This window comes from Rattus rattus, chromosome 8 (assembly GCF_011064425.1).
Source record: "Rattus rattus isolate New Zealand chromosome 8, Rrattus_CSIRO_v1, whole genome shotgun sequence".
NCBI lineage: Eukaryota > Metazoa > Chordata > Mammalia > Rodentia > Muridae > Rattus > Rattus rattus.
The window spans coordinates 42,286,805-42,310,295 of NC_046161.1; the positions used below are offsets into that span (position 1 = coordinate 42,286,805).

General features: G+C 44.2%; 1 protein-coding gene across 5 annotated transcripts in view; it reads left to right on the forward strand.

Moving 5' to 3' along the window:
• Positions 1-23,491, forward strand: part of Cadm1 (cell adhesion molecule 1) — a 318,679-nt gene that overhangs the window by 261,673 nt on the left and 33,515 nt on the right. For all 5 annotated transcript variants that reach the window (XM_032909283.1, XM_032909284.1, XM_032909285.1 and 2 more), the window contains exons 4-7: positions 4,325-4,462; positions 6,264-6,422; positions 17,440-17,539; positions 20,887-21,059. In XM_032909283.1, coding sequence (XP_032765174.1) covers positions 4,325-4,462; positions 6,264-6,422; positions 17,440-17,539; positions 20,887-21,059 — 570 coding nt within the window. The remainder of the gene's footprint in view (positions 1-4,324; positions 4,463-6,263; positions 6,423-17,439; positions 17,540-20,886; positions 21,060-23,491) is intronic.

Below are 23,491 nucleotides of genomic sequence, written 5' to 3' on the forward strand. Positions count from 1 at the left end.
CTGATGGCTGCAGGCAGCTCTTACTAGCTGTATCTGTTTAGTGGATCATGTATGTGGTCTCTAGCTAGCAACAGTTTGAATTCTTTTTTCTAGAATGGATTTCACACTTTTTTGTACTAGAATAGACATTATGAAATCAGGATGGAGTTAAGGAGAAAAGTGGGATAGGATTAATAGGCAAAACATTTTTTCATCTCCAACCTTCTGTTTTCAGAAAGGCATATTGTCCAATCCTCCATTGCTCTTTAAAAGTCCAAGAAATGTAGACTTCTGTGAGTGTATCTAGTTCAAACTAAATAAGAATTTCTACAGAGGGGTAAAAGTCCAAGAGAAATGTCTTTTTTTAGCACCAAAAAATGCAAATTTCAAACCTTATATTTGTAACTGGAAAACCCCACCTCACTTGCCTCTTTCTCTGATCTCAACCAAGAGGAGAAACACTGCTCACAACCCTGAGAAAACTGCTTATGAGCTTGGGGAATCACTGAGCTACTTCTCCAAATGATGAACTCAACATGCAAGCCTGTTGCATTTCTACACAGGGTTTCATTTTTGCTTTTGGAGTTTCCAAACCTTGGCTTGGGGTAAAGAAGATGCCAGATGCACAGGAGGGTGACCCTGGGAACCAGATAAACCCTATCACTCTGAAGGTCACGGGGACAAACCGTGTACCATTTACAACAGAGGTGAAAGTCGCATAGCTAAGACCAGCGTGGAAAAAGTCAGAGATGAGCCTTAACCATCTCTCAAGCTTTCAGCCCCCAAACGAAAGTGAAAAGGTGCTAGCCATGTTTTCCTGCCGTGTCCACTTGTCTATTTTTATTTCCTTCCTTTGATCCTGAGCTCCGCCATTCCTCTTCCCTCCCATCTTCTCTCCCACCCAGTGTCTCCCTCCATCTGCCTCTATTTTATTTTATTCCCCCTCCTAAGTGAGAGTCAAGCATCCTTGCTTGGGCCTTCCTTGTTTAACTCCTTCACGTCTGTGGAGTGTAGCATGGATATCTAATATTTTATGGCTAATATCCACTTATAAGTGAATACATACCATGTATGTCCTTTGGGGACTAGGTTACCTCACTCAGGATGATATTCTCAAGATGCATCCATTTGCCTGCATCCATTGTGTAGATGTATCAATTTTCTTTATCTATGCTTCAGGTAAGGGATATCTAGGTCGTTTCTAGTTTCTGCTATGAACAGAGTAGAGCAAGTGTCTTTGAGGGATGGTAGAGCATCTTTTGGGTATAATTCCATCTTACACGGTGAGAATGGATCAAAAGCTAAAGTGATAGCACATGCTGGTGAGGATGAGGAACAAGGGAACACTCCTCCATTGCTGGTACGAGTGCAAACTTGGACAACCACTTCGGAAATCAATTTGGTGGTTTCTCAGAAAACTGGGAATAGTTCTATATACCCAAAAGATGAAAAAAAAAATATATATATATATATATTTCTGAGCATATACCCAAAAGATGTTCCACCATCTCACAAAGACACTTGTTCAACTATTTCCTTACTTTGAATCAGCAGACATTTTTGGTGATGTGGGAGGAGCAGACACTATCTTTAGGACCAAATAGAGGCAGTAAAAGTTTTCCCCCAAGAGCTGCCATTGGAGATTGTTACAGTTTAAAAGTGAATTATCTGTTAAGGCATTGGTTGTTCTGGGCTTTTTTACCAGCTGCCATGCTTTGAGAAAGTGGTTAATCCTGAGGTCACCCACCTAATCAATGAATTCATCTTGGGATTGATCTGTAATACGATAGCATCTGTGAGAGGGGCCTCCCTGAGAGAAATACGCCATAGGACACTTGTCCTTGGAACTACACCTTCCTTCCCCAACCCTTCATGGTCCATTCTGTTTGCTTCCTTTCTGCCATGACCTAAGCAGCCTCATCCTCCACCCGGCTTCATCACCGTGTGGTTCTGTGCACCTATGGGCCCGAAACAGAGCCCAGTGACCAAGTAGTTCTGAAACCATGTTCTGAGAGGAACAATCCTGCCCTAAGGAAAAGTAGGAAAGAAATGAGCGAGCAGGGGAGGCTGAGGCCTGGGGGAGGAGTTTGGATGTGTCATCACACCTACCATCAAAAACAAGAGAACAAGGACAAGATGCCCAGAACACAACACAGCACACAGAGCATGCACACCAAGTGCCCCTGAGACTAATACCTGGGTGAAGTCTCAGCCCGCCTTGGATCTGCTCCCATTAAGAAAGTGCCTGCATTCTGAGTGCCCATCACCATGTTTCTCATGGAGTGGAAGAAATACTCCATTCAGAGAATTCCAGCATTGTCAGTGCTGCTTTAGCCATTTGTCCTCTCTTGTGTCCTTAGTGCTATACTCCAACAATGACATTAGGGATTATTGTTCTCATCAGGAAGTGTCCAGCGTACCAACTTCAAGGACCACTTCATGGCTTCTGTTATTTCCCCCGGGACCCCCCCACAAGGCTGCCTTTGTCTTCTGAACCCCGGTTTGTTTGTGAGGACACTGTGGCCTTTGACCACCTGGTCTCCCCTGTACCTCTCTGGTACTGTCACTTTCCAGGATCTTTGTTCCCTTAGGCTTAGTCAGTGGCTTTCAGGAACATCTGATCCAACAGGAGCATGTCTCCTCCCACTGTTGCTCCCACCCTGCACCCAGAGTGCAGTGTCTGCTTCTCCCGAGCACCTACTGTACGTACTGTCGGTGGCAGTCCGTAAAGGACACAGTCGCCAAATCATCCCCATTTCTTTGTCACTTGCTTTTTGGATCTCTAAAAGTTACATCAGATGTACCTGTCTAAACTGGACGCTACACTGTCTCCTGCTTAGATTTTAAACTATAAGCCAGGGTAGTTCTTTGACCCGTTTAAGTACTCATTTGGGCCAGACCACATTAGCAAGCCACCTGATGGAGCAAACATGGTTTTTTTTTTCCCTCGTGCAAAGGGAACAGAGAGCAGAGTGTGTGCACAAGCAGCTGCCCCCTCCCTGCTGCCATAGTGTGCCTTCTTGCTGAGAAACATATGCAACAAATCAGTTTGTTTTTTCCCCCTTTCATCAGCCCCTATAAGACTTTTCAATCACTCTAATTCAGTATGAAAGTCTTCCTGTGGACAGAATTTTCACATTGGACTGGAACAGTTGGAAATCCCAAATAACATGTTTTAATCCCATAATTTATTGAAGCAGTATCAGAGATGTATTATTCAACTTGATGGTCAGGATGACATGTTTATACATATTTAATTTCTTGTTTCTCTTCTGAGTTGAGAAACGTATTAATCATAAGTTTCAGCCCTGTCTTTGCTTATTCATGGTGACCAGGGCTCAGATTCTTAGACCCACACTATTGAATTCCATATTCTTACTGATTTTTATTTCAGGAGGCTCAGTCTTGAGGTAGGACCACACATTGTATGAAGTTTCACCTTCAACTCAGTTTCATATTTAAAAAAAAAATAGAAAATAGCCCCAGTCACCCTCATCACTACTGTCACACACAGACCCTCGATTGCCAGTCAGTGTGTTGGCCCTCAAGCCTTTTGTTTCGATTATTTTATTGCAGAGATATTTGATATGCTTATGGTAAAGTGTTTTAATTCTGGTATCTGGGTGTCTTTCAAGCACTTGGGAATCTCTTTCTCCTTTGGTTTCTATGGTCTGAGCATTGGAGTTGGAGTAGGGTAAAGTCTGCACAGACCTGGCGTTCCCTGTTGCTGAGCCTTCCTTTCAGTGGCGCTCTGCCCACTGGGGGACAGGAGTGTGTCCTACTTCTTCCAGTCCTTCCGGTTCAGTGGAGCTGTCTCTGAGACACATTTTTGCCATTGTCTGTGGTGAGAGGTTCTTCTAAGGGACCCCAAGATTTTCAACTTTGTTAGTAGACTTCGAAGTCTTTCCTCTGAAGAGTGAAACCCAAGGGTTGGGTTCAAGGAGAATTATTGCTTTCAGGGGCTTCCAGGTAAGGACATTAATTTCAATAGTGTTTACTCCTCTTGATTTTATACCTGTTTCCTTATCCATTTTCTAATAACTAATGCCTGAATTGCTAATCCTCAGTTAGTGATAAGTCAGGAATTGGATGGTCACTGGTCACTAACTAGGAGACATTATAGGAAAGACGTTCTGAGTTAACTGATTATGCCTGATCCACCTCGCATGACGTTGTCTACCCAGTTCTTCCCCTCCTCTGGCAGTTTGTCATCTGGAAGTGATCCCATCAGCAGTGTCCCTCCTCTGCCTCTTTATTGGTAACAATAGCGTGGATCCCTAAGGAAGAGGAGACTCTGTCCATAAGCGGACCCTGTGCTTATAAAGCATTTGTGTTTAATTTGTAGTCCCTCCACGTAACTTGATGATCGATATCCAGAAAGACACGGCAGTTGAAGGGGAGGAGATTGAAGTCAACTGCACGGCCATGGCCAGCAAGCCGGCTACGACCATCAGGTGGTTCAAAGGGAACAAGGAACTCAAAGGTATGATGAAGATCGCCCAGGCGTGAAGCAGTTAGCTGGCACTAGACTCTAGAAGGGGGCCTTTGTGGAAATTACAAACAGTTGCCACTGAACCAAAATTACCCATTCAGATACGGCTTCTAATCAATTAGCAAAAACATCTGAGGCCAGAACAGGATGGCTTCCATTGCTTTTGCTCATATCCAGCCCTCTGTGGTTTGAGAACTAACTGTGAACACCAGACCAGGAAGAGCTTGTTGTCAGGGATATCCCCAAGTCTGAGACTGTCTCTGTCTGTGCCTCAAATTTCACTGCTTTTATCCTGTTTTGTGGTGACTTGATGGCACGGAACCCCACATTTTCATGCTGTGCGTTCTTTTAAAGTTCCAGATTCGGTCTAACGTGCATCACACTGTCTGTCAGCTGTGGGTCTGTGCCCTCCTGCAAGATTGGTTGAATTGCAGACTAAGAGCTTGATGTTAATTATGAATTTACAGAGAGGACTTTGCTGGTGAACATGTGATTCTGGTGCCCAGTCTGCCATCCTATTCTGCAAAGTCTCTGCCTTTGGACTGACCCTACAGGCAGCTTTCTGACCCCGCCTCTATTTGGGCATTCTCTATTGCTTACACTGTCTCTCTGAGCTGGCAGCCTTTGGCTCTATTTCTTTTCTAGGTTGCCCTGAAGTAATGCCCAAACAAAGAACTCTGAAACTTGCCTCTAGTTAACAGAAATATTTAGTCGTGTGCCCCAGTCTCCTCTAAAAAAGGAAATGATAATTGTTATTGCATTGTTATGAAGATGAAATGAGTGAATATTTGCAAAGCATTGAGGAAGTGTCTGAAGCAGAACAAGTGCTATATGTATGCTCGTTAAATAAATAAGCAATGGCTAGGAAGAAATTGGCCCTTTTAAAAGGGTGACGCGGAAGTCTATATCCAGAAAAGGAGACCAGCCAATCTCCAAAAGCTCGTTCTGTTTTAAATTCCAACTCCCTAGGTATGGTTTTAGAAGGAAGGAGTTTCTCATTTCCCCTCTGTTTCTCTGTCTCAGTGAGCTGAGGCATTAAATGTGGACTGGTACGGACAAAACAGTCAAAGAAAGTTAATGTTGTGCCGTGCTTCAGGGAGTGCTGGGCTCAGGAAGGGACCGCCTAGGCCCATTCACTCCCTCCGGAAGCCCTCTTCCTCCTTTCCTGGGTGTTCTTGGACTTGTCTTGCATCTGGCCCAAAGCCCTGTATATTTCTTTGCTCTAGCCCACTGCCGCTTCATTTCTTGGGGTCTTCCAGAAGTCTCAGAGTTTAAACATTTCAATTACAATTTCAATTATATAAATCCATTTAGTTGCTTTCCCTCTTAATTGTGGGTGATGGGGGTAAGCAAATGGGCCTTGTTTTTGTCTCCACTGCTGACTGAATTACTTCACGGATTTGGACCTCATCCTGGGTTTTTGGTGGCTGACAGCCTGGTAGATATTTGAAGTTCTGGTGTTTGTGGGGGTGAAAAGCTTTTGCCCTTCCTCCTCCTAATGCCACAAGCAGCCAAGCGTCAAGATGGTTGAACTTGCAACTGACTTGGCAGGAAGTTCCAAGATCGAAGGAATATACGTTTGAATTAAAATAATGTATATTGCTTAGATTTGGAATGTATCTGAACTACTCCTAAAAGTTTGAAAAGAAAGAAACTAAGGGAAATAACCATTTTATGAGGTCTCCAGTCCCAGGTTGCTCTGACCTATGACCTTGTCATCATGTTACCTAAAATAACACTGTTTGGGGTGGGGAGAAAAGAAAAGAATCGTGATCTATTTTGTCTCCCACAGGCAAATCAGAGGTGGAAGAGTGGTCGGACATGTACACTGTGACCAGTCAGCTGATGCTGAAGGTGCACAAGGAGGATGATGGGGTCCCAGTGATCTGCCAGGTGGAGCACCCTGCGGTCACTGGAAACCTGCAGACCCAGCGGTATCTAGAAGTGCAGTGTGAGTAACCAAGCATCTTGTTTTGAGGCCAGTGCTTGGAAGCTCCTTGGCAGTCATTCATTGGAAGTCTATGCATTTGGTATAGTGTAGATGGGTTTTCCCCCTGTTGTCTTGGTAGAAAAGTAATCGAAAGATCATTCTGCTGAAATGCTACTGTGTCACCAAGTGCCAATTTGAATGTAAAGATACCACATCTAACTCAAACATAAAGCTAAAATAGTGCCAGTCTGCTTTAATGGGACTTAAAATCAGCTTCTTCAGTGTTGACTGTCAGATTCCCAGGCCAACTAAGTCTTGGGTGATTTCCCCTTCCGTCTCTAGTCTATCGTAAACAGGATGTTTACATTTTATACCCATTTCATGCCAACATTTTCTTCTAAAGTGCGTGTTTAGCTTTAGTTAGAACAGAGTTGAAAGTTAAACTTCATCCATTATCCTGCACGGTAGTGAAACTGTCCCTAACCATCCTGTAAACTAGGGTTTCCTTGTCTTCTCCAGTGTCCTGCTTCCGATACAGAGTATGGAGCAATCTTCTTTCTGTCTGAAGTCATGCTCCATCCAAGTTTGTGACCAACTGGCCATCTTCTCTCACTTTTCATCAGTAGATTTCTTCTGTAGTCTGGCCTTCGGAAGTTCCAAGATACAGTGGAATATGTGTAGTGGACACTGTTGTGAGGGTTTGGGTGGGTGAGCATTGATTAGAGATCTGATGGGGAAAGGCATTGCCAACTGTGGAAATTCTTACGTTGGTTCTTTAGGGCCGCCATAACATTTGGCCCTACATGACTGCCCCAACCCACAGAAATCCATCCACATTTCTAAATGCCAAAGGAGCAAAGCTAAGGACTTATTTGACCCACCTTTCTTCTGAAGACCTTAGAGAGGGTCCTTTTTGCTTCTTATAGGGCAGCTGCTGTGGGAGTTCCCCCAAGGGACTAAGGCAGTGCTTTTCACCTTCCTACTGCAGTAATCCTTCATGTTCCTCACGTTGTGGTGACCCACAAGCCATAAAATTATTTTTGCTACCTTATAACTGTAATTTTTGCTCTGTTATGAGTGGTAATATAAATATCTATTTTCTGATGGTCTTAGGTGATGTTTCATAGCCCACTCCCATCACTCAGGAGGCCTCCTCGTGTGTCATATAGAGACACACTGTTAGCCCCAGATGATCTAGAGTTTTTTCATCTTGAGATCTTTAAGATTGCACACGCAAAGATTCTTTTTCCAAATTAGGCCATATTCGTGGGTTCTCAGGGCTTGAATTTGCCTTTGGAAGCCATTTTCAGCTGATCCCCTTTTTTATTGTGTATTTAAATTGTCCAAGTAGAACAAGATGGAGGGAAAGTTATAAACTTGCTTATAAGAGACCATCTTGTCCCAACCTCTTCTTGCCCTGCGAGCATGGCTCAATTTACATTAGAGAGGGCAGGTTTTTCTTGTTAATTCATTTCCTCTACTTCATTATATAGCTTCATTATGAGCATCATGCTTATAATTTTCATATCACTAAAACTATTGTGGTGTAATGTCCCTATAATGGGAAAACAGAAACGATCAGATATTATCTAAATTGGCAGATACTAGATTTCTTGTGACTTTGTTAATATGTAATTCATTTAAGCAAACTTAATATCCATTAATGTTCCTTGTAGGGGCCCATTAGCTTTAATAATACATTAGCTCCTTTGTGAGTCCTGAGTGGATATCCACCCTGTTTCCACCCCTAAACCCTTTAAGTAGTTTCCCGGAGTATCTTTTAAATGGCGTATAGCCCCTCCCACCTACAAAATTACATTCACTGCCAAATGTAGGATCCTTCAAGCAGTATACCTCCTACCCCTGGAAGACGTGGTAATGGTTCCTAGCTTGTTTTCATCTTCTGTAGACTCAAGAGGGATTTGTCCTTCCAAGAAAATGAATACAGCTTTGTATCTGAATCCATTTGGCTCCAATCTAACAAAATACTGTGGGCTCCTCCCTTCAGGAGAGTCACTGTAACACCTTCAACAAATGAGTCTGCAGCTACTGATCGTTTCACCACAACAGCCTTTTGTAGCTGACTCTGTTCCTCCCTCAACTTTAATTATATAAGCGTTTCATTTTTGATGCTTTTGATGGATAGATAGAGAGAGAGAGAGAGAGAGAAATAGACAGGCAGACAGATAGGTGAAAACCATCTTGTATGAAGGTAGGTTATAGATTTCAGCACTTTATATAGAATTCAGGAAGGGAATTGGGAGATCTGATTTGTAATCTTAATTAAGACTCTGGAACTTAAGAAAGTCACCTGGCCCTTCAGTCTGTGAATATCGTTCCATTCCCAGAGCTGTGCTGACCCTTGTGAAGTTAGCCAGAAAGTCTCCATTTCCAACCAACCTGAGTCTTCTTGAATAGCGGTACCTCTTCCCTCTCAGAAGCCTCCTGTCCCCAAGGCCGAAGCTCAGGTGCAGTCAGCCCCACGTCAGCTGTTAGCCGTGGTGGGAGCTCCCAGCCCCAGGCCCTCACAGCAGTTCTTTCTCTGCAGACGAGCGTCACTGTCTAAAGGAAGAGATCGGATTCTTGGTCTGTGTGCACACTGAATTACTAGAGATGCCCATGAGGGATAGCATTATGCCTCTCCGCTCCCCCTTTTAAGTTGACTCTCATCCCTGAAGTTACCACCTTTATGGGGTCTCTACCACCTACAACCTCATTTGATATCAGTACTGGGAATGTGAACTAAATCAGTCACCACATTCTGCTTGCAGTATGAGGAGTTCATCTACACAATAGAGTTTTGCTGATTTCCTCAATCGTTGATACGCCCTATTTTCCTTAGTCCACTCTATTGTTTTAACCTAACCATGATCTCTATGTTAAAAGCTACACAGGTATGGGTTTTATTCATTATGTGTTTTAATCTAAAAAATTTAAATATACCATTGTTCTTTTTAATGTCTTCTCCTTTGTACACTAAGAAGATTTCTTCAAAATATCATCAGGGATCAACATATAGTTTCCAGGAAATAGTGAGCTTCTTCACAGCCCTCACATCCTATCCTGAGTCAGAAGGCCTGGAAGGCACTTTGGTCTGCGTACCGTTTAGTAGCCTCAGTTGTCTTCATCCTGGCCAGTTTGGACAATGAAGGTTTATGGGATGAGCTCTCTGCTTGCATCTAAGATAAACGAATGTCAACCAGGACATGAGCAGGGCTATGCTCGGTGGTAGAATTCCATACAAGTTAGGTTGTTTTAGAAATGATGTTCAGAGGGAAATGAAATTTTCTTCACTGTGCTGTCAACTATCCGCTTGGAGGGAGACAGAGGAGGAGTGGTAAAGAGAAAGGGAGGAGTGTACTCCTCCCCATAAGAGGGAGTCCTCCATGTTGCATAGTAGACAAGGTTTGAGCTGTAACTGGGCAATGCTTTTTTTTGTCTTGTGGATTCAAGTCCTAATTAATTGAACCAGTATTTGTAGTGTTTGTTTGTTAGCACCTCTATTTGTGGTACGAAGAGAAATTGTTGTGCCCAATTATGTGAAAAATCAGCCAGATGTGTGTGCTGTCATACTTTTAATAACCCTTAAATTTTGGTGAGTACAGATATTAATTGTGTAGTATGCATTGAAGTGATTAACATCAATGTAATTTATCATCTGGAGATTTCTGAACATAAATAAATGAGTTGTTTTGTTCAGCAAGGTGTTGACCCCTCCAGAATCAGTGAATTAAAGTCCCCCCTCCTCTTTTTTATTATAAATATGAAAGGCACCACAATCAGCCAAGTGTTCAGTTATTTGATTTTCTGGGGCATTAGCCGCTCTTGTTTGTGACATTCCCCTGTTGGGTGCTCGTTTGCAAGCTCATTAATAAGGTTTTCTCATAGGAACATTGCTGGGAATGAAGAACATACAGTAGGGCTCTTAGTTTGCTCGCTTTCATTCTGAGGCCCAGCAAGGGTACAGCAGCATGCAGCTAAATGTTTAAAACAGAAAATAATTATGTTAGCAAGGTAGACTTCAGAGCTCTGCTCTCTTAGAAGCTACGCAGAGAACGCTTGTGCCTTTTGAATATGCTGAGCTGTGTGACCCCCAAAGTCCTTCTGTGCCTTTTTTTTTTCTTCCCCATCTTGCAAACGCCTTATAGGTGTTTTGCCCAGATTTACACCATGGTTGATTAGAGCGGAGTGTGATGCAGTTGTAGCGCGGTCAGTACAGCTTCAGATCTGAGGGAATGCGCTCCTGTCAGGTAACAGCCTGTCTAAACGAGACCAGTTCACTGTCTGCGTGCTAAAAGAGAACTGTCTAAATAGCATCAAGTGGCCACGCGTAGCGACATAACCTGGGGACTCAAAGGGAAGCTGTGACCCCCAGGATGAATTCTGATGCCGTGCTGAAGGAAGGAAAGCATTGCTCTGGACGGACGGACGCAGGGAGCGTGAGCTGGAAGTACTGTGTGCCCTCCATCTTCCCTACCACAGGCCTGCTCTTCAGAATGTTTTGCAAGACATCCTCATTTTCTTCAGGCTTTGCCCATTTATAAAAAGAGGGAAACAAATGAAGAGCTGAGTCAAGAAGGGAAAAATGAAACAAAGCTTCCAGAAACTGGTATTGGAGCATCTCCCCTGCCCAGATTACCACCTGACAGCTAATCGCCTGCGTGGGCATGGTTCTCAAAATGAGTTTTATTGACTGGAAGTAGCCAGGTATTTTATAAATCCATATCCCCATCCATCCAAGGTCTAGACAAGGGTAGGTGGTTCTCCCCCCTCCCTGCCACCCCCTACCTCACATTCCCTCAACTAGAGGAAAATTGGGCATTGGAGAGATGATCAAAATTTGTTCTTTATCTGTGACAAAATGAATGTTTCTGTGATATTGATAGTGCCCTGTGGTGTTGGAGGGTGAAAAACCTGGAAATTGGGAAATCTCTCCTGTTTGGACTGGAGGATAAAGCTTCCCAGAGCAGCTGCTGGGCTCCTCCCCGCTCTCCCAGGTTAATTCTGTTCCCAGGTTGTATTCTTAAAGTGAAAACAGCTATGTTGTCAGATTGGGCCTGTTGCTGTCTAGTCTCTAGGTACTGTGTCCAGCAGGCTCCAGAGTATGTATCAGTGAGCTGGGTTTCAGAGAGGTGATTTCACTGATTATTATTCCTCATGAGAAACAATCAAGGCAGAGAGGCCCCCGATTGAAGCCCAGTTTGTAACCTAGCATTCTTTGTTACAAGTCCAGACCAGGGACAGCTTGGAGTTCTGGAAATTTCCTGTGTACTGTGGGTAATGTAGCGCACCGGACCGAAGCAGGTAGGGTTGTGCAAGTCGAGAATGATCCGTGAGGAAAGGGCCTTTGCCTTCTGTCGCTTTGCCCCACAGACAGCCCAGTGCTGCCGTCACTGAGCTGAGTTGATAAAAGATGGCTCTGATTTGACGTACAGATCCAGTTCTCGCATAGTGAAGCTAGACTCCTAATGTACACTCTGCCTAATGGTTTTTAGCTCACCGTATGATTCTGATTCTGTGGAAAGTTAAATGATGGGGACACTGACCTCTAAAATTTAAAAGGAAGAGTCAAGCAAAAATTCTTGATGGTATCCCTGGAGATGCCATAAATGCCAGGTCATAGTGTCATAAAATGTAGGTTCAACAGTCAAATTACCTGGGCTGATCCTCAAATTTGGGGAGCTGACTTGACCTTCAAAACAGCCAGACAAAGCCACAGGTTTACCATATTTTGAGGGCTAAGATAGACTTGTGTATTTGTTGCAATTAGTTTCCTCTGTGGTAGACCTAGCCCAGAAGCCATGACCTAATGCTTCCTGCTTTTCTGATTTTCATCCTGATTTAGTCACTCCCACAGACGCATTGTTCAATGTCTCCTGTGTTCCAGGCCCTGGCAACTTTGTAGTTGCCTGGGGTTTAAAAACAAGGCACGATGGCCAAAGAGGTGACTCAGTGGTTAAAGCAGTGATTCTCCTCCAGAGAACCCGAGTTCGGCTCCCTGCACCCACATGACAGCTCTCAACTCTCTGTAACTCCCGCTACAGGAGATCCAATGCTCTCTTGAGGGCACTAGGCACATATCCGGTGCACAGACCTCCATGTAGGCAGAAAACCGGTACCGGTATGTGCTACATTAAAAGCCAAGCAAAACAAAAGCCCTCTCTTACTACAGAGCATCATTGTTCAGTAATGCTTTATTCTGATCCTGAAGATTTCTTCAAAGCTATGGAGAAGCATTCTGTGAATATGGACCCTACTGTCAACAGATCTATGTTTCTCCAGGGCATGGAATACAACTTGATCCTGTTCTACTGAGCAGGAATTATAACATCCACTAAATACCTGGTGTGTCCTTCACGGGGAATGTCTAAGCAGGGTTGTTTCGTGCCCATCTTAATCTCTTATGACAGCCTATCCCTCTTCAAGAAGTATAATTGGTTCTTTCTATCTGTCCTTTCTTTTCTTTCCTTTGTTTGTTTGTTTGTTTGTTTTGAGGCAGATGTCTCATTCAGTTACCCAGGCTTTCCCAGAACTCACTCTGACACCCAGGCTGGCCTCTAATTCGTGGAAATCCTCCTGCCTCAGTCTCCCAGCTGTTGGAGTTACAGGTATGGAGTATAATTTTAAGTGCTGCAAACCATACCAGACACATACTTTCTACCTTGCGAGTAAACAACCAGATGGGAAAATTAGTCACTAATGTCTCAGGACAGGAGAAAAGCAAGCACTTTACAATCTGCCCTTGCTCCCTTCTCTGGGAGCTCTGGGGACCTGTTCCCAGCCACGTGTGTGTATGTAGTCTCCTTGGGTGCCCTACATTGCCCTCTCCTCATTACAAAGCTGTCTTCCCCCGGCAGTTTAGACAACCGAATTGTAGGGCCTGATTTTTGCTTTGCGCTCAAACAGCTTCTAATACGAACCAAATCTCAGGTTAATCTTTGCATTGTTGTTCTACTCCAAACTGCAGTAATCCTCCGTGATTGACAGACTCCTCAGTCACCACTTCCTCCAAGCTCTAGTGCACCGGGGCTGACCCAGACCCTCTCATAGCCAGACTGGAGGCAGCTATACTGGTGCTGCCCTGGGGGGTGGGGGCTGGAAATGTGAGCCCTTGATCCACCCGCATCACACCCCACACCCGGTGTGCTTCTGAACATTCGATGAAGATCAGGCATGGAACTTGGAGATTTGCACTCAAGCCTTGTAGTTTATAGGTAGAGATTTTCATGTAGAGCCCTTGGGCCTGTTTGTAGTAGCCATGTCAAAGAACATTTGATGTCAGCATGCCCTGATTTAGAACTTCTAGGAAAAGGAGGGAAAGATGCAGGTGCCCCTGGGATAATAGATCTCCTGCCGAGGTATCAGGACACCCCCCCCTACGTCTGCGCCTCAGTTCTTCTGCTCTCTGCCTCATGGGAAAGATGGCATCCTAGTCAAAGTGGGTGAGGATCACAGACCTGATATGCTAAGGTCGGGCTTCTGAGAGGAGCCTGTGCGTCTTCATTTGCATAGGAAATTGACACACAGGTTACAGAATCTCGAGTTTCATCTTCTAAGGAGATCACAGAACGTAGTGCAAGGTCAGACTGACATGAAATCAATTGTAATCTGCCAGCAAGCCATTCAGGCCTCTTTAAGAGTTTCCTTTTCTATTTCCCCCTTTATAGACAGAGGAAAAGTACATTTAAAGAATGCCTCATCAAATCACAGAATGTCTTCCGAAAATTATTTTTTTAATTGGTTGCTACAATAGTGTGCCCTACGACCTCCTGGTATTTAACCCTCTGTGCAACTTTGACTAATGAACAAATTTTGTCAGCTGTGGCGATCTTGCTAAGTGTATTAGAGCGGGTTTAAAAGAAATTACAGTGTATCATGGAAGCCTCAGATCTTTCCACCTAACTGATTGGCTGCTGCTGATGCCAGCGCTACAGGGGTAATGCGCCCTCAGTGCACAGGCCTAACTACTCTCCTTATTTTCATATAGCAGCTCCATTTGATAATGGCATTAAGCCATTCTGAGCGATACGTCGCTGGACAGTTATCACTCTTGGATAGGAAGTGTCATCTGGCTTTTAGCCTTGTGCCTGATGACACCAACTGAGGCATAAAATGAACCCCCAGAAAATGTGCTAGGCTTTTCCTCATTGCTTAAAGACAAATCGTGGAGTCGGGTTCTGTTTCAGAGAAGATTTGGTAAGTTATAACGTTTGATTTATGAATATAATTAAAATATAAATGACGAGCTCCGGCTCTTCCGTCGACCATCTGGATGGTTTGACATTTTGACATCCTCCTGTTGTAACCAGGGCCTTTTCTGGGAGCACTTCATGCCCCTGAGGCACCACTAGAATCCCCAAGTTTCTGTCCCACCTGTTAAAGATCCTTAAGTTCCTTAGGGCACAGGAAGGGGAAGAGCTTTGCCTTTAAGTTTCCTGTCCCCTCAGGGACAGATCTTAGTGCTCAGGCCTTCTGTTTGGTTTATAGGATATGAAGATAGCTCAACTGTCTATGGCCACATACTACTGCATGTGCCGAGGGTGAGGGACTTTTCTGTATAAGACAAGCAATATGGATGTACACGTTCTCTGCCGATCATTAAGGTAACTGTGGCAGCCGTGTCCACACATAACATGGGACCTGGACCATAATTAGAGAAAAAGAATCAGTTACCAAAACTGAAGGTGTAGCTTTTGCGTCTTAAAATACAAACTTTAGGTATGGCAATCCCTTCACTTATTCCTGATTGGCATGTGATTGACAACTGGTATTCATGGGTTTCTTTTTTTAATATTTAATGAAAACAAACTCACTGGTGCCAAAGAGGCAGGGTGGATTAGAACTTTTCCTGTTCCCTTATTACTGATGGAAGTTGAGCATCGGGACACCTGAGTGCATCCTCTGCAAATCCACTCTTCCAATTTGCTTGGAAATCACACAGAGGAGAGAAACCATAGAAATTTGGCCTGCGGACCACCAAGCAGAGACCAGCAACTTCAGACCAGAGAGAAGGAGCAGCGAGCACACAGAGGCGTGCTTTGGCAAGCACAGGTAGCAAGTGCAGTTCAGCTGCTGGTCTCTTCTCCACAAACAGGCTGCAGTCAGCAGTGCATGAAAATTAACCTATAAACAAATAGTAAGTTGCTGCCTAGATTTGGGGCTCTCCGTATATGTCAGAAGTCCCCTCAGCCAGAGTTCTTGGACTCTCTTTGGTTTCTGAGTGTGACTTATTAGACAGGTCTTTGTTATCTGTGTGTCATAACCTCACATTTGTTTCTCCTTCTCCTTTTAAAACACAGATTTCATCAAATAGCTATGTGCCAGGCAGAAGAACTTGTATCACTAAAAATAACAGTCATGCAGTACACTTCAGGGTTCTGTCTAGTCTGAGATACAATCTAAACATGGGTGTCCGGGAGCCCTTGCTTCAGCCCAGGAGCCATTGCTAGCTCAAGGTCACCATTTATTTTATGCAAAAGTTTCCTCCTTTCTCTGATAACATTTATCAGGATCCTCACCATTTTGCTTTGCCAGTAAGTCCAAGAGAAGGACTGTGTCACATGCGGTGGCCATCTGGAGCTTTTGTTTTCTTTATGTCCTCTGACAAGTGATACTGTTCCTCAGAAAGCAGCACAAGTTCCAGTGGGCAGTGCACACTGGTGGGTGTTCAAACTATTAAAAGGACCATAATATCTTGGGTGACATAGCAGAAGGCATGTGGTGGGATCAAGACTAAAATTTCATCTGGCAACAGCTGTCCTAGGTGAGCTGTCCCACTGATGACTTCCTGTGCAGCGGCAGAGCCCGGCTGGCCGCATTTCTCTCTCTTCTCTCCTGTTCCATAGGAGGAAGACTGATGAGCTCACCACTACTTGTAAAAGGCCGAGGGGCTGTTGTTTAGGTGGTGTGACTGTGTGGGAAAGCAAAACTGTGGTAATTGTTTTGACCTCTCAGCCATCCGATGTCCTGCCCTCTCACACTTGGTACTCCTGGGTCCCTTTCCAAAAATACACATTTACAGAGCCACAGAATTAAATGAGAAGCGTAGGAAAATATAGGATTCCACTCAGGTTCTGTTTATAAATGTCTTTGTGTATCTATCCATGTTGATTCTAAGTACGTCTGCTTCCCTCCCTGCTCCCTGAGCCCTTCCATCATTCATTCCTGATACCCTCACATCCCTTCCCCAGCAGTCACAGCTTTAAACAACTGAGGGAAATAAAAATAACTCGTGTTGCTTTCTAGAATGCGCAATTGTATTTAAAAGATATGCTTAGCTTTAATTGCGGACTGCCATTGAGAAATGCACTTCAGAATCAGAACTCTCCTCCACTCTATCCCATGGCGCTGTCCGGTACTGTGTTATCTCTGAGACCTTCAACTGGCTATTATTCTATGGGTACCCAAGTTGTCATCATGAAAATTCTTGCTTTCCCCTGCGGTTGCATGGTTCCTCAGATAATGGGCTCTGGATGGATGTCAGTTCCCTTTCCTCGGTGTTTATGCCAGGGTGGTTTTATTTGGGACCACCCATCTCTCCTGGATCTTTCCTTCATAAAACTGTTTGAGTGGAATTCAGGAAACAGTTTGATAGAAAGAGCATTGAAGAGACAACTTATTAATATGCAGTGTCAAAACACATTGTCACATGGTAATATGTGATATATGATAAAACATATCAGTTTCGAGCACCACAAAAATCTACAGCTTCACCTCAGCATGAAGGCAAATGAATTTCCCTTAGCTTGACTGAGTTTAGAGATAAACTTCAATGTAACAAAATGTATTTCACAGGAATTGTTTGATGTGCCACAGTTGGCTTATGAATCTCTTATCTAGTCAAGGTTCACTCCTTAGAGTTATTAGTCAATTTAATGTGAACAAATGCCAGGATTACTAACTAATTAGAAGGATGGCGCTGAAGGCACATGGATGAGGACAGAGTAAGAGCTGGCAGTATGGGGTTTGTGACAGGATGTGGGTCTGATCTGCCTGATGCTGTCGTTTACTGAACACCGTGCTTTGTGTCGTCACACAGATAAACCACAAGTGCAGATCCAGATGACTTACCCCCTGCAAGGCCTAACCCGGGAAGGGGATGCATTCGAGTTAACGTGTGAAGCCACCGGGAAGCCCCAGTAAGTGCTGAAGGCCAAGGTTGGCAGAGGGTCGTGAACATGCACAACATGAAGACGTGCATGCCCAACTCATTCGCCTGTCACCTGTCTCCTGCTGTCAAAAGGATGGGTGGCTTTTCAGAAAATGAAGAATATCCAATGGCAGTGGAATAAATATCTATGATTCTTAATGGCTGAAATTAGGAGGGAATGTCTTCCTAATCTAAAATTCTAGTGAATTATGTTTTTTGTCATTAACAGGCTGGTCAGAGCTATTTTCTCTTATATAAAATTTCATCATGCTAGGCCTGCAAAGATGGGTCAGCAGTTAAGAGTCCTTACTGCTCGTGTGGAAGATTTAAGTTTGCTCCCCAGCACCTAAGTCAGGTGCCTCACAACAGGCTTATCCCTCCAGCTCCAGGGGCCCAGTGTCTGCTTCTGGCCCCCACAGATACCCACATATGTATGCACAAGCAAAAAAGAAAAAAATCCTCTAAAATGTTAGTATAGCCTCAATGCAACAGGATGTCTGCTAACAGCATTGTTCCTGCTACAGCTGGAAGGTAAAGTTTTCCAGACTCTGAAGTGCAGAGTTTAGGGCCAGATGTAGACAACAGAATTTGCTTCCAAAAAAAGCAGGGTACTCACTGAGAGACGTGGGGATGCTCCTCAGGGAGAATGTGGCTGTTCTGCTTAGAAGGACAGGAGCCTGTCAGTCTTGTGCTGCTGAGGAGTGTGGTGGAGATGCTGTGCTCACCCCACACAATAATCCAGCATGCGTCAGAAGAGCAGCGTGGACCACCACTAATGTGGCCAAGAACCCCTGAGGCTGTGCTACTGCAAATTCCTCACAGTCTTCTTAGACACGAGAAGAGCCTTTCATGTTTCTAGTAAAACAAATTGTCTTTAACTGTTTTTAGGGGGGGGTGGAATCCCAATTCACAGACTCATGAAGTGGAAGACAGGTCAAGTTGAGATTAAGGTCACTCAAACTTTTAGTGGTACCTAACTGGAAAAACAGCACTGAGCTCCCTCTGCTGTCCCTGTGGTATGATTTCTCCCCACCCCACCCCCCACAATTCAGACCTTAGAGCATCTCAACAGAGCTTCCCTCCCAATCCTCAGAGAGAACCCAGCCGGTGATGGCTATGGAGCCCGAAGTGCACTGTGTTAGAGGGCAGCCTGGCTATGGCCAATCCCTTTGCCTGCTCCCACTCTCCTTTATCCATGAGCTAGAGCCATCCCTCTGCCGGAGGAGGGAGAGCTGTAAAGATAACCTTTGGAGGAAGGTGGACCTGGTTCTGGTTTCCTTCTTCTTTGGTGCTGGTGGCTTATTTGATCCCAGCTTTGACAGAGCTGTCTTTTTCTCTTTTAAGCCCTTCAAAAAGATTCAGATCACTATTTTTATAAATTGATTTATGCCCTAATTAGAAGCTTCTCTTGTTCCCAAAAATCCCATGGATGGAGGAGAACCCTTCTCAGGACCTCTGACTGTTTACAGCAACTGTGTTCAACAACATAAGTCACATTTATGCTGTTTGGCTTGCCAACCTATATTTTGTGTCTGTAATTTTTTCTCCTGAAGAAGGTACTATGTTCGTTTGCCTGTGCCACAGGGACAGTAAATTACATGTTTCCTTCAGGACATTTTTGCCAGAGAGGGTATTTGTTCGTTCCTCTCAAATTGGAAAGGGCATGTGGCTGTGCGAGCAAGCAGGCATTACTCTGCAGCTACCCCTCGTTGCATATTACCTATTTATTTTCTCAAGAAATTGTATACAATAAAAATGGTAATTTAACTTGCCATTAAATGTCGTGAATATTCTCAGTGCTTACCCCCACTGATTGTTTCAGCTGTCAAGCAGCAGGACGTGAGGCCTGATTGCCAGGCAGCCCCATTTTCCACTGCCTACAAGGAGGACATGTGCAGTACTGACTTGAGTGATTCACCGCATTCTGATGACAAACCCATATGCAATGAAAGAGAATTGTAACTTCACATCTCATTTGAGCAGTGCAGTGCTGCTCAACAGGCCTCACTTGTATGAGTTTGTCATTCACGCCTGGGTCTCTGCCCGCGTCACTGCTCCTAGAGGTAGTAGTAGGGACCCAGAGAAGCCTGCTTATGTGTTCAGGCCAGTAGCATCCTGCCTGTCACATAAAAATCAGGACTAAGGATATAACTTGGGGGTAAGTGCTTGCCTACATTCACTAGGCCCTGTCTGTCTGGAGAATTGCACACACCACACAAAGGATGGTTTTCAGACACTCTAGATGCACCCTTGGTTTTGTAGGAGGAGGAAAGAGGCACCTTGAAGAACACAGGTCTCGAGTTCAGTGAGTGAAAGGTGTTTGGTGTGTGTGCACTCTTCTCTCTAGAGCATCTTGTCAATTTGCTTTTCCCTAATGGCTATCCTAAGATATGTGTGGTGTTTTAAGTCACTAAAACTTGTTTTTGATTAGTAAGTCCCCTTGTTGGACCTAAAGAGTCTAATTTTAGATGTGTTCGTCCATCATTAATTCAAGAGCCAATTGCACTCATAGGGAAGGTCCAGGCCTGTCTGGGCAGAGAGGGCTAGACTGGCCAGGAGCAGTAGAGAAGGGAGACAGAGGCATTCACGTGGCATCTCAGGTGGAGAGAGTCAGGCTAGGGGGAGAGGAAGTGATTGGATTTTTCAACGCTCCGTTTAAGCCAGACCTGTAATCCCAGCTGTCTGGAAGCAATCAGGAGACTCACTGCAGCTTGGTCTCCACACCATGTTACAGACCAGCTAAGGCAGCCTTGAGAGCAAATAGTAATAGAAGAAGATCAAGGATATAGCCTAATGGTAGAGCTAGCATGTGCCAGTACCCACCAGAGAAAGTGAGGGACACGAGGAGAGCTGTTCGGGTGTCAGAGTCCATTTAACCCTCACATGTGCCTCCTGAGCAAGCAAACATTTGGTAGGAACCTTGGTTGAGGCATCACTAGCCAAAACCTTGCTCTGTTCTCCTCTCTAATTGTCGAGATGATTAACAAAGGGTGAGCGCTGTCCTGCCTGAATCGGTGCGAAACCTCACGGCTGGGCATGGGACTTGGGCGTGTTGGCTCATTTGCTGACTTACTGAAGATGACTCAGAAGTCCCAAGACTCCTGCTTATATCAAGTCTTGAATGTTTGTCAATACCTGGTTTTGTTTAAGAGTTATATCGTAGACATGTTTGGCAGTTACATCCTCCTAGTTTTAGGAATTTAAATCTCTCTCATGAGGCCAGCTATTTGCATCCCCCTGCATGGGATTCGTTTGCTGCATGGGTAAGAAACTGTGTACAGATACCTTAGTGGGAAATGGATGGCCCTCTGACCTGTCTTTCTTGCCTTCCCACAGGCCTGTGATGGTAACTTGGGTGAGGGTCGATGACGAAATGCCTCAACATGCCGTTCTGTCTGGGCCGAATCTGTTCATCAATAACCTAAACAAAACAGACAATGGTACTTACCGCTGTGAGGCTTCCAACACAGTGGGGAAAGCTCATTCGGACTATATGCTGTATGTATACGGTACGTGAGAAGATAAAGCCCCCGCCCAGTCACTCCTCTGCATGTAGCTGCTGCCTGGGTTTCACCCCCAAAGCCTTTGGTCAAGTTGAAAACCAAAAAAATCAGTTGGTATTCTTCAGGAACTTAAAGAAGCCCAGCCTGAGGTGGACCCCGGTGGTCTCCCCCTGGGTTGACAGTGACTGTTCTTCTCTCCCTCTGATCGTGGGGGTTTCCCACAAAATCATAGTCTCTGGTCGTGCTGAGTAGGAAGGCTGTCCTCAGGCACCAGCCATGGAGATTATGTTAGAAGCAGTGTCTGAAAAATTCAACCTTACCAATTAGTGCCGTTCAGCTCAGAAAGTTTATTCCCAGTGGCTTTTTTTTTCTTACGATGCCTGGGCTAGCCTTTCTCCTGCTTTGATGAGCAGAGCTATCTTCTTTTCAACATGAAGCTATTAAATACAGAGGACTTTGCAAGCCAGTAAACACTGAATAAATATAAGGTTCTTGGTAGTTGTGGAGACTACCTACACCTTCTGTTTTAGACCCAAATGCCAACTTTTTAAAAATGTAATGTTTTCTTAACATCTTTCTACAGGGTTATTAAAGTATATTATCATTAATTTCATTTTGGAATCCACAGATATGTATGGAACACCTATGGTGCTAGGCATTTCCCATTTGTATCTTGCTGCTGATTTTATACACTGTGAATATGCTCTATTTAGTTGAGAAGTACACTCTCTTTATAGTCTTATGCTATCAAACCGAGTCTCTTCTGTCCAATTGAACTCTCTTCATTCTATACCAAGAAAAATTCATGCACTGGTCCAACACAAAATGGGTAACCAGAGGCAAAAGCAAAGTCCTAATGTTATAAATATTTGAATATGGAGACTACACGTCTGCTCTCATATTAGCTTTGTAAACAACCTAAGTTAAGTTACATGTGTGCAAATATAGACATAGATACATACATTATCCATAAGGAATAATATTTACACTGCGCTGTCTCAGAACCTGGGGATCCTTATGAAGGAAGAAAGGAAAGAGGTATGTTAGAACAGAAAAGCATCCTTTATACCCTACCTATATCGATATGAAATTATAATCTTTAGCCTATACTTGAGGGGTTTTTTTTCCCTTACCACAGTCATTCTCAATCTCCCTAATGCTGTGACCCTATACTACAGTTCCTCATGTTGTGGTGACCCCCAACCATAAAGCTATTTTATTGCTTCATATTATAAATGGTAGTGATAGACAGGACATCTGATATGTGACTCACCCCGCCCCCCAAAGAGGTCATGACCCACAGGTTGAGGACTACTGCCTTAACGTGATACAGAATTACTGTCAAAGCCCTGTACTACAAATGTCTAGCCCTTTCCAGTTTTGTTAGTGATCCATACACAGCTACAGTTCTCCTTGGTGCTTAAGGAAGTGTACATATCTCCTTCTTTGCTGTGTAAATGAGATAGGGGCCAAGGCACCGGGTCTCAGCTGGCAACATGCAGAACTGCTCCGTTGCACTATTTCGCCAGGATGGAAGATTCAGTCCTCTGTCCTTTGCATACACCCCTTCCACTCTGAGGTTTAAGCCTCATGGGAGCACCTCTGACATCAGCACCCAAGTCTACACACATCAGTACAGCTCTTTACAGACTTCATCCATGTTCTCCCAGTCTTTGCACTCCGGAGACTAAATTATCTGGAAAAATAGTTCAGCTTATAGTACCTACTATTCCGACAGATCAAGAGGAGAAACATTTTTGAGGCCTTGTTGGGCAAACATATTTGCATAATTTGGAAAATTAGCTTATAACTAGCACGTGTTGAGTGTCCCCTTCATGCTGTTTCTGGCATTGACAGTTTTACATGATCTCATCTGATGTCCACAACACCGCCATGATAAGTGCTTATTTTCCATCCCATTTGACATATGATACAATGAAGGGCCACCATGCTGTGAATCCAAAGCCCACTGCAAGGTTGATCTTTGCAGTGCCCCTTATTCTTACAGCTTTTCAAGAAACCAAGTCTCTTTAAAACAAGATCAGCCTTTTTAGATTAGCGTCCTAGATATCATTACATTGTTTGAATACCAGGTATTGTAAGAACTCACCTACTTAGACAAACACACCTGTATACAAGTGTATCCCTGATCCAGGATGCTCCATCCAGCCTTCTAGGGATTCTCTATCTCTTGGTCCCTGCTCAGAGCACCATCAGAATGGCGGGCTAGCGTACTAAATTGAAGTATTGCTAAGGCAGTAACAAAACACTAACAATTAGGGCAGGGATGGGCAGATAAACTCTTCAAAGCAATATAGTATGACACTCCAGCAGTTTTTAAAGTATTCTGTACTAAATGTTGACACACTTCGAAAGCATTTAATTCTCCGAAAGTAAGTTCTCTCCTTGAAGCCTCCGACTGGTGCGAGCCCGAGTCC